A 12500-nucleotide genomic window follows, 5' to 3' on the forward strand; every position below is an offset into this window, starting at 1 on the left:
CCTCTGTGTGTGTGCGTGTGTGTGTGTGGTTGTATGTGAGTGTGTGTGCGTTTATAAGTCCATTATGTAACCTTACATTGGACTGCAGGTAAACTTTTCAGCACAACGCTAACAAGCATCTGGACATTCAAACAAAAGTAAAAATAAAAGATTTTATTTATCACAAAATACACATGTATTTGTATAAAAGAAAAACTTCGTAACATAACTATTGCATCAAAATTTAGTTAAAGATCGTGAGCGAAGGCTCTACGATGCCCCAATCCAGCATTGACGTCTATGCACAAAAATGCCTCTGTCTTTCGTTTAGGATTATGTATTTTTTGTATTTTCTTATGACATCTCTGCCTTGTTTCATTTGTTCTAGAATCATTTCAGTGCTGGCTTGTTCCGGACGAAACTTTCTCAAGAGCTTGTCCTCCGCAGGGCGACAAATTACCATTGTTTTATGAAATACAATATTCCAACCTTCGACTGAGTTATTAGTTCTTTGCAGGTCATATTGAACCCTTTCGTGAAGTAACCACAAGTTGGTCGCAAACATTGGCTTTCCTCCCTTTTAGATGATACCCAACCATGTAGCCTCAAAACATTGTAAAAATTCTCCCAAGATTTCATCTGTTTCTTCATGAAGAGACTCCGTTAGTTTATGGAAGAAATCACAAACATCATTGGAAGGAGCTATAAGATAATCGAAAGACCAGTCATACATGACTCTCTCTCTCTCTCTCTCTCTCTCTCTCTCTCTCTCTCTTCGATTTTTTCGCCTTACGACATTTTGTCCTTTTAACACTTTGTCCTTTCGAATTTTTGTCTTTTTGACACTGGCCTTTCAACACTTTTCCTTTTCGACACTTTGTCCTTTCGACACTTTGTCCTTTTGTAACTTTTTCCTTTCGACTGTTTGTCCTTTCAATACTTTGTCCTTCAATATATTGTCTTTCGACACTTTGTCCTTCGACACTGTCTGCTCTCGGTATGGAAGCATCTCAGTGAAGAAGATGGGACTGCTAGATGGTTAAAGAAACAAAAAGTGTCATATTAGCTCCAGCGACATTATTCCTGACATACAGATTTTTGACGATTTAGTCTGGCACAAAGCAAAAAGCAAATGAAGGCCATTAAAATTGACATTTTATGCAGAAGCGTAAAATGAAAAATAATATTCCAGTTCAGTATAACAAATAAGGTTACATTATAGTTGATTGAAGTTTGTGATAAGTTTAGATGAACAATGCTTTTCTAAATGTTACTGCTTCCGGTCATTTTCTTTGGTTAATAAAATCTGGATGAAGAGAAGTTTTAGGTGTCTACCGAAACAGATACTTGTAAGGTTATTACAGCAATACTGAGAATTCCAGTCGACAGTAGTAACGAAGTTCGCTGGAAATGTACAGAGATCTCAATTCGAGAATTCAGTCGTTACGGGGATAGTACTATTTCTGATGACGAGCTATTTTCGAATGAGTGTTTTAAAAGGCTCTTCAACGATTTCAGTCCTCCATAGGCCGCTTTGTTGGGAAAGAAACATTGGATTATCTGATGAAGCAAAGACCGTGAAAGAGGCCAGATCAAGTTACCGTCTCTTCGGAGTCGCCTATTCCGTTCACGATCAGGTTTGATCAGTTTTGATTTGTCTTTGTCTTGCTCTCTCATGCTTCTCTCCTCCGCCTTATTTGCTGTATTGGATTACCTGCAGTTGGTGTTTTCTTCTACGCGTGACACTTTACACGTGGGAAGAAATCGTGTTTGTTTTCTTATACTCATTTCAATGTGTAGTACGAAGATGTGGATGGAGACCGTGAAGCAGGTACTGACAGGCATTAGGTAAATGATCATCATTTGCGTATTGAGAAGTTTTATGTGGATCAAATTGAAGTTATCCCTCAGATCGAAGATCATGGCATTTATTGTCAAAATCCTAGTATCGATTGATTGGGGAAGAATGCACAGTAATTTAAATGGCGTTACATCATGAAATACTTGGTATTAGGTTGCTTATTTCAGGGGTAATCGTCTCTTGAGGGAAACGGACATTCCAAAGCTCTGATACGTGAAAAGAGTATGTCGGAGTTTTCCTAAAACTGATTCCACGAAGCTTCTCTTTCACAAGTCAATTTCAGCCGCGTTTTCAACGAGCACAGCGGACATTCGTTGTGAGCCTTTGTTGAACGATTCCAGCCAATATATGCATATGCTGTACTATGTTTTTGTTTATTTGGACGAGGGCTTTCTCTATTCACCGCGTATGACGAAGGCTATTGTTTTATTAAGCTTCATGATGCCGGTGGCTGCAGGAATTGATCTTAGATTTCCAGTTATTATCCTCAAATTATTTAAGCACGATTGATCGAAGTAATTCTTCTAATCACTGATCAAACAAGACAATTATTTTCTTTCTAGTTACCTTTACATATGATAGATAGATCGACAGACAGGTAGATAGACAGGAAAAGTTTGTCATGTCGAAATTTGCTAATAGTCTTTTAGTAATTTTCAAAGTCATATTTGGTGATTTACGTTATTTTGAGAAAAACGCCGCTGATCAAGCTGAACCCCGTATTCCGTATTCACTTGTGTCCAACGAATATCTGAAATACGGTTTTAGTTTTATACTATATAAGGGGAAAACGACGTTAGTTTTTTTAAGAAGTTATTATGGGTCTGTTTTCTGCTTTGTTTGTCCTTCTTGACTTTTGAATACATACACATAAGAATGTATACTGCACACACACATGTATATATATGCATATATATATATATATATATATATAATATATATATATATATATATATATATATATATATAGCGGCCCAGTTAAATAAATATATAGGAGCTTCAGAAGGTGTCCATGATACAAACAGTAAAAGGAATAAAGTTTATTATTAACGAAACGTTTCGCACATGAAACTTCTGTGCATCATCAGTCTGTAAAAGACCAAAGAGACATGAATAACAATCAATGATAAAAACAAAGGAACTCACAAATATTAAAATAGTCTTAAAAATTAAAAGGATCAAAGTAAAAACAAACAAAGGCAAAAAGAGAGAGAACAACCCAAACACCAACCGTCCATAATGTAGAGAGAAGATGGGATGACTAAAAATCAGTTGACGAAGACGACGTCAACTATGCCAGGTATAGAGTTGCTGAGGAGGTATTGCTATTGAGTGAAGGAACAAGTTTCTTAATGTATAACGACTCGAGAGGGTAGTTAGATGGTCAGGATTTTTGACATAATCTATTATTTTGAATGATTCTTTTTGGATTTCAATTTTACAATTAGAAGCGTGGTTCCTGATATTGGAAAATTCAGGTTGTTTTATTTTCTGACCAGTACGGAAGCTGAAACCCATGTGGCTACAATATCTGACTCTCAGCAGCCTCCGAGTCGATCCAACGTTTTACAGACTGATGATGCAATGAAGTTTCATGTGCGAAAGGTTTCAGTGATAATCAACTTGATTCCTTTTACTGTTTGTATCATGGACACCTTCCTAAGCTCCTATATATGCATATGCACACACACACACACACACACACACACATATATATATTCAGTAGACTAAACACTTTATAGTTTACGAAACCAAATCACTGAATCACAACGCAGGGATATTGACGAGTCATATTTTGTTTTAGATTGGGTAACGAAACTTCGGCTTTTTACCAGGTGATGTCTATCGTAAACTTCAGGTTAATTAAAACCTTCCTGAATCGTTAACCAATTAGTATTACGGATGGCAACGTCCTGGTTCTGTCTCCTTAATTCTCAATGTTTCCTCCCTGTTCCCCAATCGTGCTCCACATTCTTTACTCTTAATTGTCGCTTTGCACCAAGGACAAACCGGAGTCGTCTCCATTCAGGAAATCTCGCATTTGTTGGTAAATTCGGAGTTGAAAATGCGCAGAGTTTTCGTGCACCGGCGACTGGTCCTTTCAGAAGTCTCGCTGCATAGATTGAATTCTCTCTCTCTCTCTCTCTCTCTCTTCTCTCTCTCTCTGCTCTCTACTCTCTCTCTCTCTCTATATATATATATATATATATATATATATATATGTATATATATATATATATATATATATATCATATATAATACATATATATATGGGTGTGTGTGTGTGTGTATGTGTGTGCATTAAAATCGACTATAGTTTCGTGAATGGTTGTGAACAATGAATTCTTTTTCCGAGCAAGGCATATTCAGACACATGACTTGAGAAATCCTTGTTACTTTAAATATATAAAAATGGTTCTTGCAAACAAACCGGACTTGGGCAATAAAGGATGCCTTCCGAGAATTTATAGGTCTGAAGAAGAAAATAAAGTCTCAGTTGATATTTGATCTAAAGAAGAGAAGAAAATGGTTTTCCAAACTGCGGGAATCTCATGCGTTGCATAAGTCGAACACGACATTAGGCGATGTATCATGCAGCCAGGTGCTGTAGGTACGTGTGAGTGTGTCGTGTTGTTGCGTTGTTGGTCAACGATTTCCTAATCTGCGTCTTCGTCTCTCCTGAACCGACTGCAGATCATTTTGCCTCGTCCTAATTTTTGTAGCGCAGGAATGCTTATAGGTTAAATTGATATTCAAGTGTTAATATTGTGAAGACATTTACTTAATTCTTGCATCTACTTTTCCTCAATATGTACATACATACACACACATATATATATATACTATATATATATATATATATATATATGATATATATATATATATATATATCATATATAGATATATATATATATATATATATATATATTATATATATCTATATATACATATATACATACATATATATATATATATATATATATATATATATATATATATATATATATATATATACACACACACAAGTACAAGTACAAGTGGATGCTGGGAAAGGACTGAGATCGAGCACATAGTTTCTGATGATATGGTGAAAAACTGCAGAGGCAGGTTAAAGGAATATGAAGCAGTTTACAAATGTAAAAGTATTGAAAATGGAAGCCAGAGGGCTAGAGAAATTAATGTTAGTTTGGATGATGAACGAATGGAAGCGGTTAAACCGTTTGGGTATTTGCAAACAAGTGTAACATGTTATAGTAGCGTGAGGTATTAGATGAAGGACGAAAGCTTCTTAGTATCTTGCAACTGTCAAAGAGAGTAAAATTGTCAAATGAGTGATGCGTGCAGTCTTTGCAGGCAGGCGCATCTGCTTGTAACGAGGCTCCTGATAAGGGCTACGGAGTGGCGGGAGTTGCTGGAATATCTCTGCACAGGGGTTCATCCTTGATATAGCAGCTAAAGGATGAAGGTAGTCGAAACTGCTGATTGTTTTCTCTGGAGATAATCCTTGCCAGGGTAAATGATTTAGTGTCACACGCACACGCACGCACACATCTGCAGACACACAAACACGCAAACACACACACACACAAACGCACACACACATATGCATATATGTGTGTCTATTTATACAAACATATTTCCATCCTGGATTGTCCCTTGATCCTCTCTCCTTGTTTCTTTTGTAACCCCGGCCCACTTTCCTGATTTTCTATGTAAAGGTCTGTCAGCCTCTATTGTATTCAGTGTGAACTTGAAAATGTGGAATAAACTACAAAAGTACTTGTTCCAAGTCCCCAGTTTTTCACTCACCTTTCTACAGTGGATTTAAGAATATAGATATGCATATATGTGTACATATATGTGTGTGTGTATTGATTTAGCTTTAATTTTATGTGAAATTCTTATATAGTCAAATCTCAAGCTATAAGTGACAAATTTAATTTGGGATTTACCTTCCTTAATGGTTAGTTGTGGTCAAAGAAGTAAAGAATTTAATGTTGAAATGAATCAGCATAAATATTTAGTAAGAACTGGTAAAAAATATGGCGGTCTTTTTGTACACCTAACAGCAGTACAATTATGACAAGAAAAATGGCTGCCTCCAGATATAGCCTATACTCTGCATTCATGCAACTAAGGAAAATAATATTAATTTAAGCCAAGGTCTATACACTACTGACACATTTCTGCACAAGTCGTCCAAAGGAGATTCAAAAGAGAAACTGAAGGGTGTCAGATGTTAGAATTTAAGTCTTTTGCCGCGTCGTAATGTAAAATTACGCTATAAAATATTGCATCACTTTACGAAATATATCGTTCGGATCGTTTTTTTTTTCTTCTATACAATGATTAGTTTGAGTTTTTTTTAATTTGAAAATTGGAATCTATTGTCACAAGTAAAAAATAAAACTGCACCGAAATATTTCATGATGTGTAGATATGAACAGACCTACCAACCGTGCCAACAGAGTACACGCGAGCGAGTAGAGATTGGCTCACCAAATGTTATCTAGTTATCATTTGTCTAAGGATCTTTCTATTAAAAGAAAAATACGTTATTTCAAGTTAGCATATGAAATATAATATAAAAGATATATAATAATTTATAACTTCCGTAAATTAATATAGATACATTCCGCTTGACTGAAGGGTGGTGAAATGGCGTGAAGTGTGAGGTTCTGTTGGCATGCCTGGAACACCGAATTTTTAGGTGATAAACATCAAATTGACGGAATATCTTTTTATAAATATGAAGAAGAATTCAGATATACCAGAGAAGAAAAACTGGAATAGTATATATATTATATATATATATATATATATATATATATATATATATATATATATAAATGGTTTAATGATGTCCCATAGGTCTAGAATGATCGTAACTGATGACGACATCTGTATGAACAGAGTTATCGGTGCTTTTGGGAATTACACTAAATATCAGGATGTGAGTAGCATTCATAAACTGAAACTGGCTAGAAACGGCACTCTTACTAATTATATGGGATAGGCATAATTTAGTGTTTTTTTTTTTTTAATTTTGTTCAAAAGAATATAGTCATTGACTTATCTTTAGATGTTGGTGTTATTTAATTATACTCGAAAGCATTTACTGAACTTTTATTAGTTGCTATTATTCTATTAAATGGAAATTTTTAATGTTACGTTTCAGCCTCTTGCTCACAACCAATATAATCTACCATCCATTACGGATATTAATGATATATGGAAATACATTGTTTATTATCTGTTCACCTCATTATGGAAATGTAAACATTTTTCTCTCAAGGAGTGACTACATCAGACCTCAGCCATACGTTTTCAGAATTAGGCCTTTCAACACTGAAATGATCAATTATACATTGGGCCTAACGGCTGTAAAATAACATATTATTGTTTTTAAAAATTGAATACCACACAAATGCTTATAAACAAAATCATCCAGCATATTATAGGATCCTCCGCCTTTCTGTACAGACCTGGCAAGGATCATTGGGCCTAGCCAAACATTTATTTTATTTTACATTATATATATATATATATATATATATATATATATATATATATATATATATATATATATATATATATATATATATATATATATATATATATATATATTATAAGCAAAATATAAGAAATGGTTTTGTTTTTAACTCTGTATATGCAAAACATACAGGCCTACAATTGTGAGTGTTATATAAAATCCTCTTCAGATCGAAAAAATGGTTAGGCCGAGTTACAAGGAAAAATGAATGCCGGAATTATTAAAGAAGAAACACGAAAAAAGGATAATAATTTTAATTTCCTTTAAACAATATTATTTAGCTCGCCTGCCATAATATCCATTAGCGAGTGACTGGGTTTTTTGTTTTAGAGTAAGCCAGTCGTGTGCAGGAAAAGGATCTTGCTCTAAGGCAACCTGTAAGCAATTAACAGAAACCTTAACTGTCACCATAGCACATCGTGCGCCTGCGCGGCCAGGCGAATAGTTGCCAGATACCGGTTGCTGAATATTTCCATATATACCTATTGTCTGAAACACTGAAGGCCTGTCCACACTAGGAAACATTGTTTGCAAACAAAGTGTGCAAATTGTTTGCAAACAATGTTTGCTGTCCAGACCTCGGTTGTCGTCAGGATGCTTGTCGGTGGAATAGCCTCTGTAATCTACTTGGCTATTTTAATGCACTCGAGGAGGAACAAGAAAAAGAAAAAGCCTACCTTTGATGGCCGGGAGATTCAATTAGGCTTCTTTTCTTTTCCCTTTTTTCATTTGACTGGGAGGTAATTTATTCACATCGGCCTATTCGCTCCATCATCCTTCTCTATGTTCCCCCGAACCCCCGGCCCCAAAACATCCTAGGATGCACCGACCTCCCTTTACCACCTTCTATCGCACGAAAGCAGCAATAGATAGATAATGGTTATTTCAAAAATTTTCCTCACTAACAAACTTTTTCTTTCATTTCCCACAATATTTGCATAAACTCGTGTTACACCCTGTATCCACACACATACACATACTTACATACATACATATATAAATTATATATATATATATATATATATATATATATATATACTATATATAATAAACATATACATACAATGTACATGTGTATATATACATATATGCATATATATACATATGTATAAAAAACATATACATGTATTATGAATGTGAATATATACACATAAACACAGAAACAACACTAAATGTTTTCCATTGTGGATGGAAAACAAATATATGATAAAAAGTGTTTGCAAGCAATGTTTCCTAGTGTGGACAGGCCTTAAGGCAACTGATGAAATACTTTGTAACGTGACTGTACCAACTACGTGAGTCAGTCTTGGACAGCTCCTCGCCTGAAGATTTAATCCAAATGTAATATTTTCATTAAAATGGTTATATACCCTGTTTGCAACAACAAGAAAAAAGGAAGCAAGGTAAATGCATCAAAAAGAATGATATTGGAAATACAGTTGGCGACTTCACTGAAAAGCCCTGGAATGCAGCAGAAATTTATGTCTTTTGTTCGAGTGTATTGTGCTATGTCGTCCGCATGAAAATGCAGCCGAGATCAGATGACAGGTTTCGCTCTCCGCTGCTCGGATTACCTCCTGGCCAAATAATCTCTTCATAGCACTTTATATCAAGTTGTTATTGTTGTCATAGGAGTTCTATGTATATATATATATATATATATATATATATATATATATATATATATATATATATATAGTATATACTTATGCTTAAAATCATAGTAGATGCACATGACGTCATTATATAAGCGAATAGTGAATACCACAGGGAAATGGCAGGCATATCAGTACCAACCGCTTATATATATATATATGTATATATATATATATATATATATATATATATATATATATATATATATATATATATATATATATATATAAGTTTATGCATATCTCCTTCTGTATAAATAGTGATCATTCAACTGTCTACCTCTCTACGAAACAGTAAGGTATGTGCAGAATTCCTGGCTGAGAAGATGCCCTTATCATATATATTTCCTTTTTGGTGCAAAAGGTAAAGTGAATTATATATGAACGGGCATTTTTGGCTTAATATTTGGAAGGGTAACAACTTACGTGTGAATTATCGACAAAACACACACATATATAGCTACATGGACGCAACTTTCTTTCTGCACACCTATCAAGTAAACCATAGATACCACTTGATACTCATTTACTTTACATGCACGCGTATACATACATACACACACACACACACACACACACACACACACACACATATATATATATATATTTATATATATATATATAATATATATATATATATACTATATATGTGTGTGAGTGCGTGTGTGTATGTGTGTACATGTATGTGCGTGAAGTAGAGAAATAGAGACAGAGACAGAATGAAGACGAGATGTGCAATAGAATGGTAGTCCCCGATTATATTACTCTGAACAAATGTGTCATAGAGGTCCTTAATAAAAATATTGGAGGATTATTGAGAAATTTTTCGTAGCCAGCATCTGTTGTTACAATTATTGTCTTAGGATGCATTGCATACTTCACTGCATTTACTAACTCTAACTCCCGCCTCCCCGGAAGTAATTACGCCAGGCAATTTGCACCCTATCAATCAATACATTTTCATTGAGACAAATACTCTTTTTCGTCACTCTTGACTAATAATAAAGGGTGGAATTCACATTGTTGAATGAGTGACCGTTTGCGCCACGAATACTGACTACTGTCAATGAAAGCATCTCTAACAGTAACAGATAACGATAGCGAACACAATGCCGGTAACAGAGGGAGGATGGAGGGAAATTACTTTTAATTGTTTCCGCGTTGTTACGTGCTGCTTGAATATCATGCACTACGTCATGAATCCTCGTATTTATATAAGTTTTTCTCTATTTTTGTGGTCTAATTTTACGCTTAATGGTATCCATTTAAAATCCTCCATAATATAAATATCTTACATAGTTCAAGCGAGTCGATGGTCATCTTATTTGTTTTCCAGGGTCGAAAAAGCGACGCCTTCTGTCCGATGTAACTCTTCAATCAATAGGTGAAGGGAATTCGAAGAGCTGTGTCCACCGAATTGGATCCATTGCCAGAGTATGGGATTTTATTAATTATATTGCAGATTGATCCCACAAAAATGCTCGAGTATTTTGGACCCATCAGTGTTCTCCTTAATAAAAAGGTCATTTGCATAGATTAGGCATTCCTTCATATAACGAACTACACCTAATGTTGTGATCATGTTTGTCACTTTTATTTTTTATTTTTGTCATGTTAGTTGCCTGGCAGAAATGTCCTCTGCCATTCTGTCAGTTGCTGGATAAGCATTGCATGCTGCTGTGAAAGGCGTTGAGTGGCTGATGTTCGTTCATTTGTTAGTGCGAGGGGCTTGGGGTGAGGACCAACAGAAGTGTGGGTGACTGGAAGTGGGAGCTGGTGGTGGTGGAGGTGGCGGTGGTGGCGGAGGAGGAGGATGAGGAGGAGGAGGAAGAGGTAGTAGCGGTTGGAAGAGTGAGTGAGAGAGGGAGAGTGCGAGTGAGAGGAACGGGGTACCTTAGGTGCACACAGCATGTGGACAAGTCAGAAGGCTTTGGGCTCCCCTGACATCGAGTGGCGTTGAGAGTGTCTGGGCACCGCAGCAGCAACTTACCACACGGGCACTGGCAGCGCCCCGAGTACCTTTCGTTCCCACAGTTGGTCGTAGGACCAGAACGATCTCGTCGATCAAGTCAGTCAGTTGATCCTCTCCGACGATCGCTTTGGAAACACAGTTTGCGGACGAGCACCGTCCCTTCTTCCTCGGCATCGCTGTCATGACAGTGTCAGACAGGTATGGCACTCATCTGTGGTTGCGGCATTTTCTCGGCTGGGTGCTAAGCCGAATAATGGCATTCCGAGCTCTGCTTTTAAACGCACCATATATAAGGCTCATACGAATTTTTGTGAAAGCTGATTCCCTAGTGTGCGAATACATTGATTGTTGTTATCTCCCACGGAAGTTGATTATTTCCACTTACTAACCAATGAACTACAATTTGACATATATACGTATATATATATATATATATATATATATATATATATATATATATATATATATATATATATATTCGTATATATATATATATATATATATGGATATATATATATATATATATATATATATATAATATATATATATATATATATATATGAATGTATGTATGTATGTATATGTATATATATATATATATATATATATATATATATATATATAATAATCTTAAATGCTTATGGTGTTGGTTGGCTTACAGTTTTGATCATTTCTTTATAAGTAACAATACTGATTCTAAGTTATGTGTATAATGTTAACAATATTATTATATTTTAGCGAGATGGTGGTAAGGACTGAGGAAAGTTCATTTTATTAATATATCTGTGCGTGTTGCTCCGGTTAGCTTTAAATTATTTATTTTTAAAAAATAACACAAAAGTTTTACGTGAGGTGTGATGGACTTACGTCATGATGTAAGTGCTAAGTAAGTGAGTTGCGATTACTAGTGCTGGACTGACTAATGGTGGACCCGCTGAAGTATAGTACGTGTTGTGGCTCTGACTGAGATTATGCAATTGGTCTCGAGTGGAGCACTGTGGTGACAGCTGATATTCAGATGAATGTCACTCGCCGCCGATTCTTTCATTGGTGACCGTCGTTTCTACTTTTCCACTGCCTATTGTGATCATGAGTGCTCAGGAGAAGGCATTTTAGTTTGACTGTTGTTGATGGTGACAGTGGCTGACTTCAATGCACGAGTGCCTTGATAATTCAGACACGTTTGATGAATATGTTTTAATTACTAAAGATAAAACGGCCAAGCAGAATTCACGCAAAGGCTACTACAGTTATCTGCGGCATCTCTCTTCTTTTACATTATTGCCACGCTCATCATAAAGATAGAAAACAATAAGGTAAATTATGAAAAAGGAGATTTTTTTTTTGATCAGAAGTTCAGACATTCTAATGATAGGGTATGTCGCCTTACCTCACTTTACAAGTATGGCAGGTATAAGTATGTAGGCACAAAGTAGAAAATTTGCAAATAAAAGGAAAATTTTCACATTCGAAAGCTTT

General features: G+C 35.4%; 1 protein-coding gene across 7 annotated transcripts in view; it reads left to right on the plus strand.

The window, feature by feature from the left end:
* Nucleotides 1-12500, plus strand: part of LOC135217998 (DIS3-like exonuclease 2) — a 445369-nt gene that overhangs the window by 194646 nt on the left and 238223 nt on the right. The window contains exon 1 of one of the 7 annotated variants that reach the window (XM_064254134.1): nucleotides 10864-11219. The exons of 5 other annotated variants lie outside the window; for them this stretch is intronic. In XM_064254134.1, the coding sequence (XP_064110204.1) occupies nucleotides 11203-11219 (17 nt within the window). In that variant the 5' untranslated portion in view covers nucleotides 10864-11202. Of the gene's footprint in view, nucleotides 1-10863; nucleotides 11220-11259; nucleotides 11352-12500 lie in introns of those variants that run through there. One more of the 7 variants, XM_064254128.1, reaches the window with a different exon arrangement.

Source organism: Macrobrachium nipponense, chromosome 9 (genome assembly GCF_015104395.2).
Source record: "Macrobrachium nipponense isolate FS-2020 chromosome 9, ASM1510439v2, whole genome shotgun sequence".
Classification (NCBI taxonomy): Eukaryota; Metazoa; Arthropoda; class Malacostraca; order Decapoda; family Palaemonidae; genus Macrobrachium; species Macrobrachium nipponense.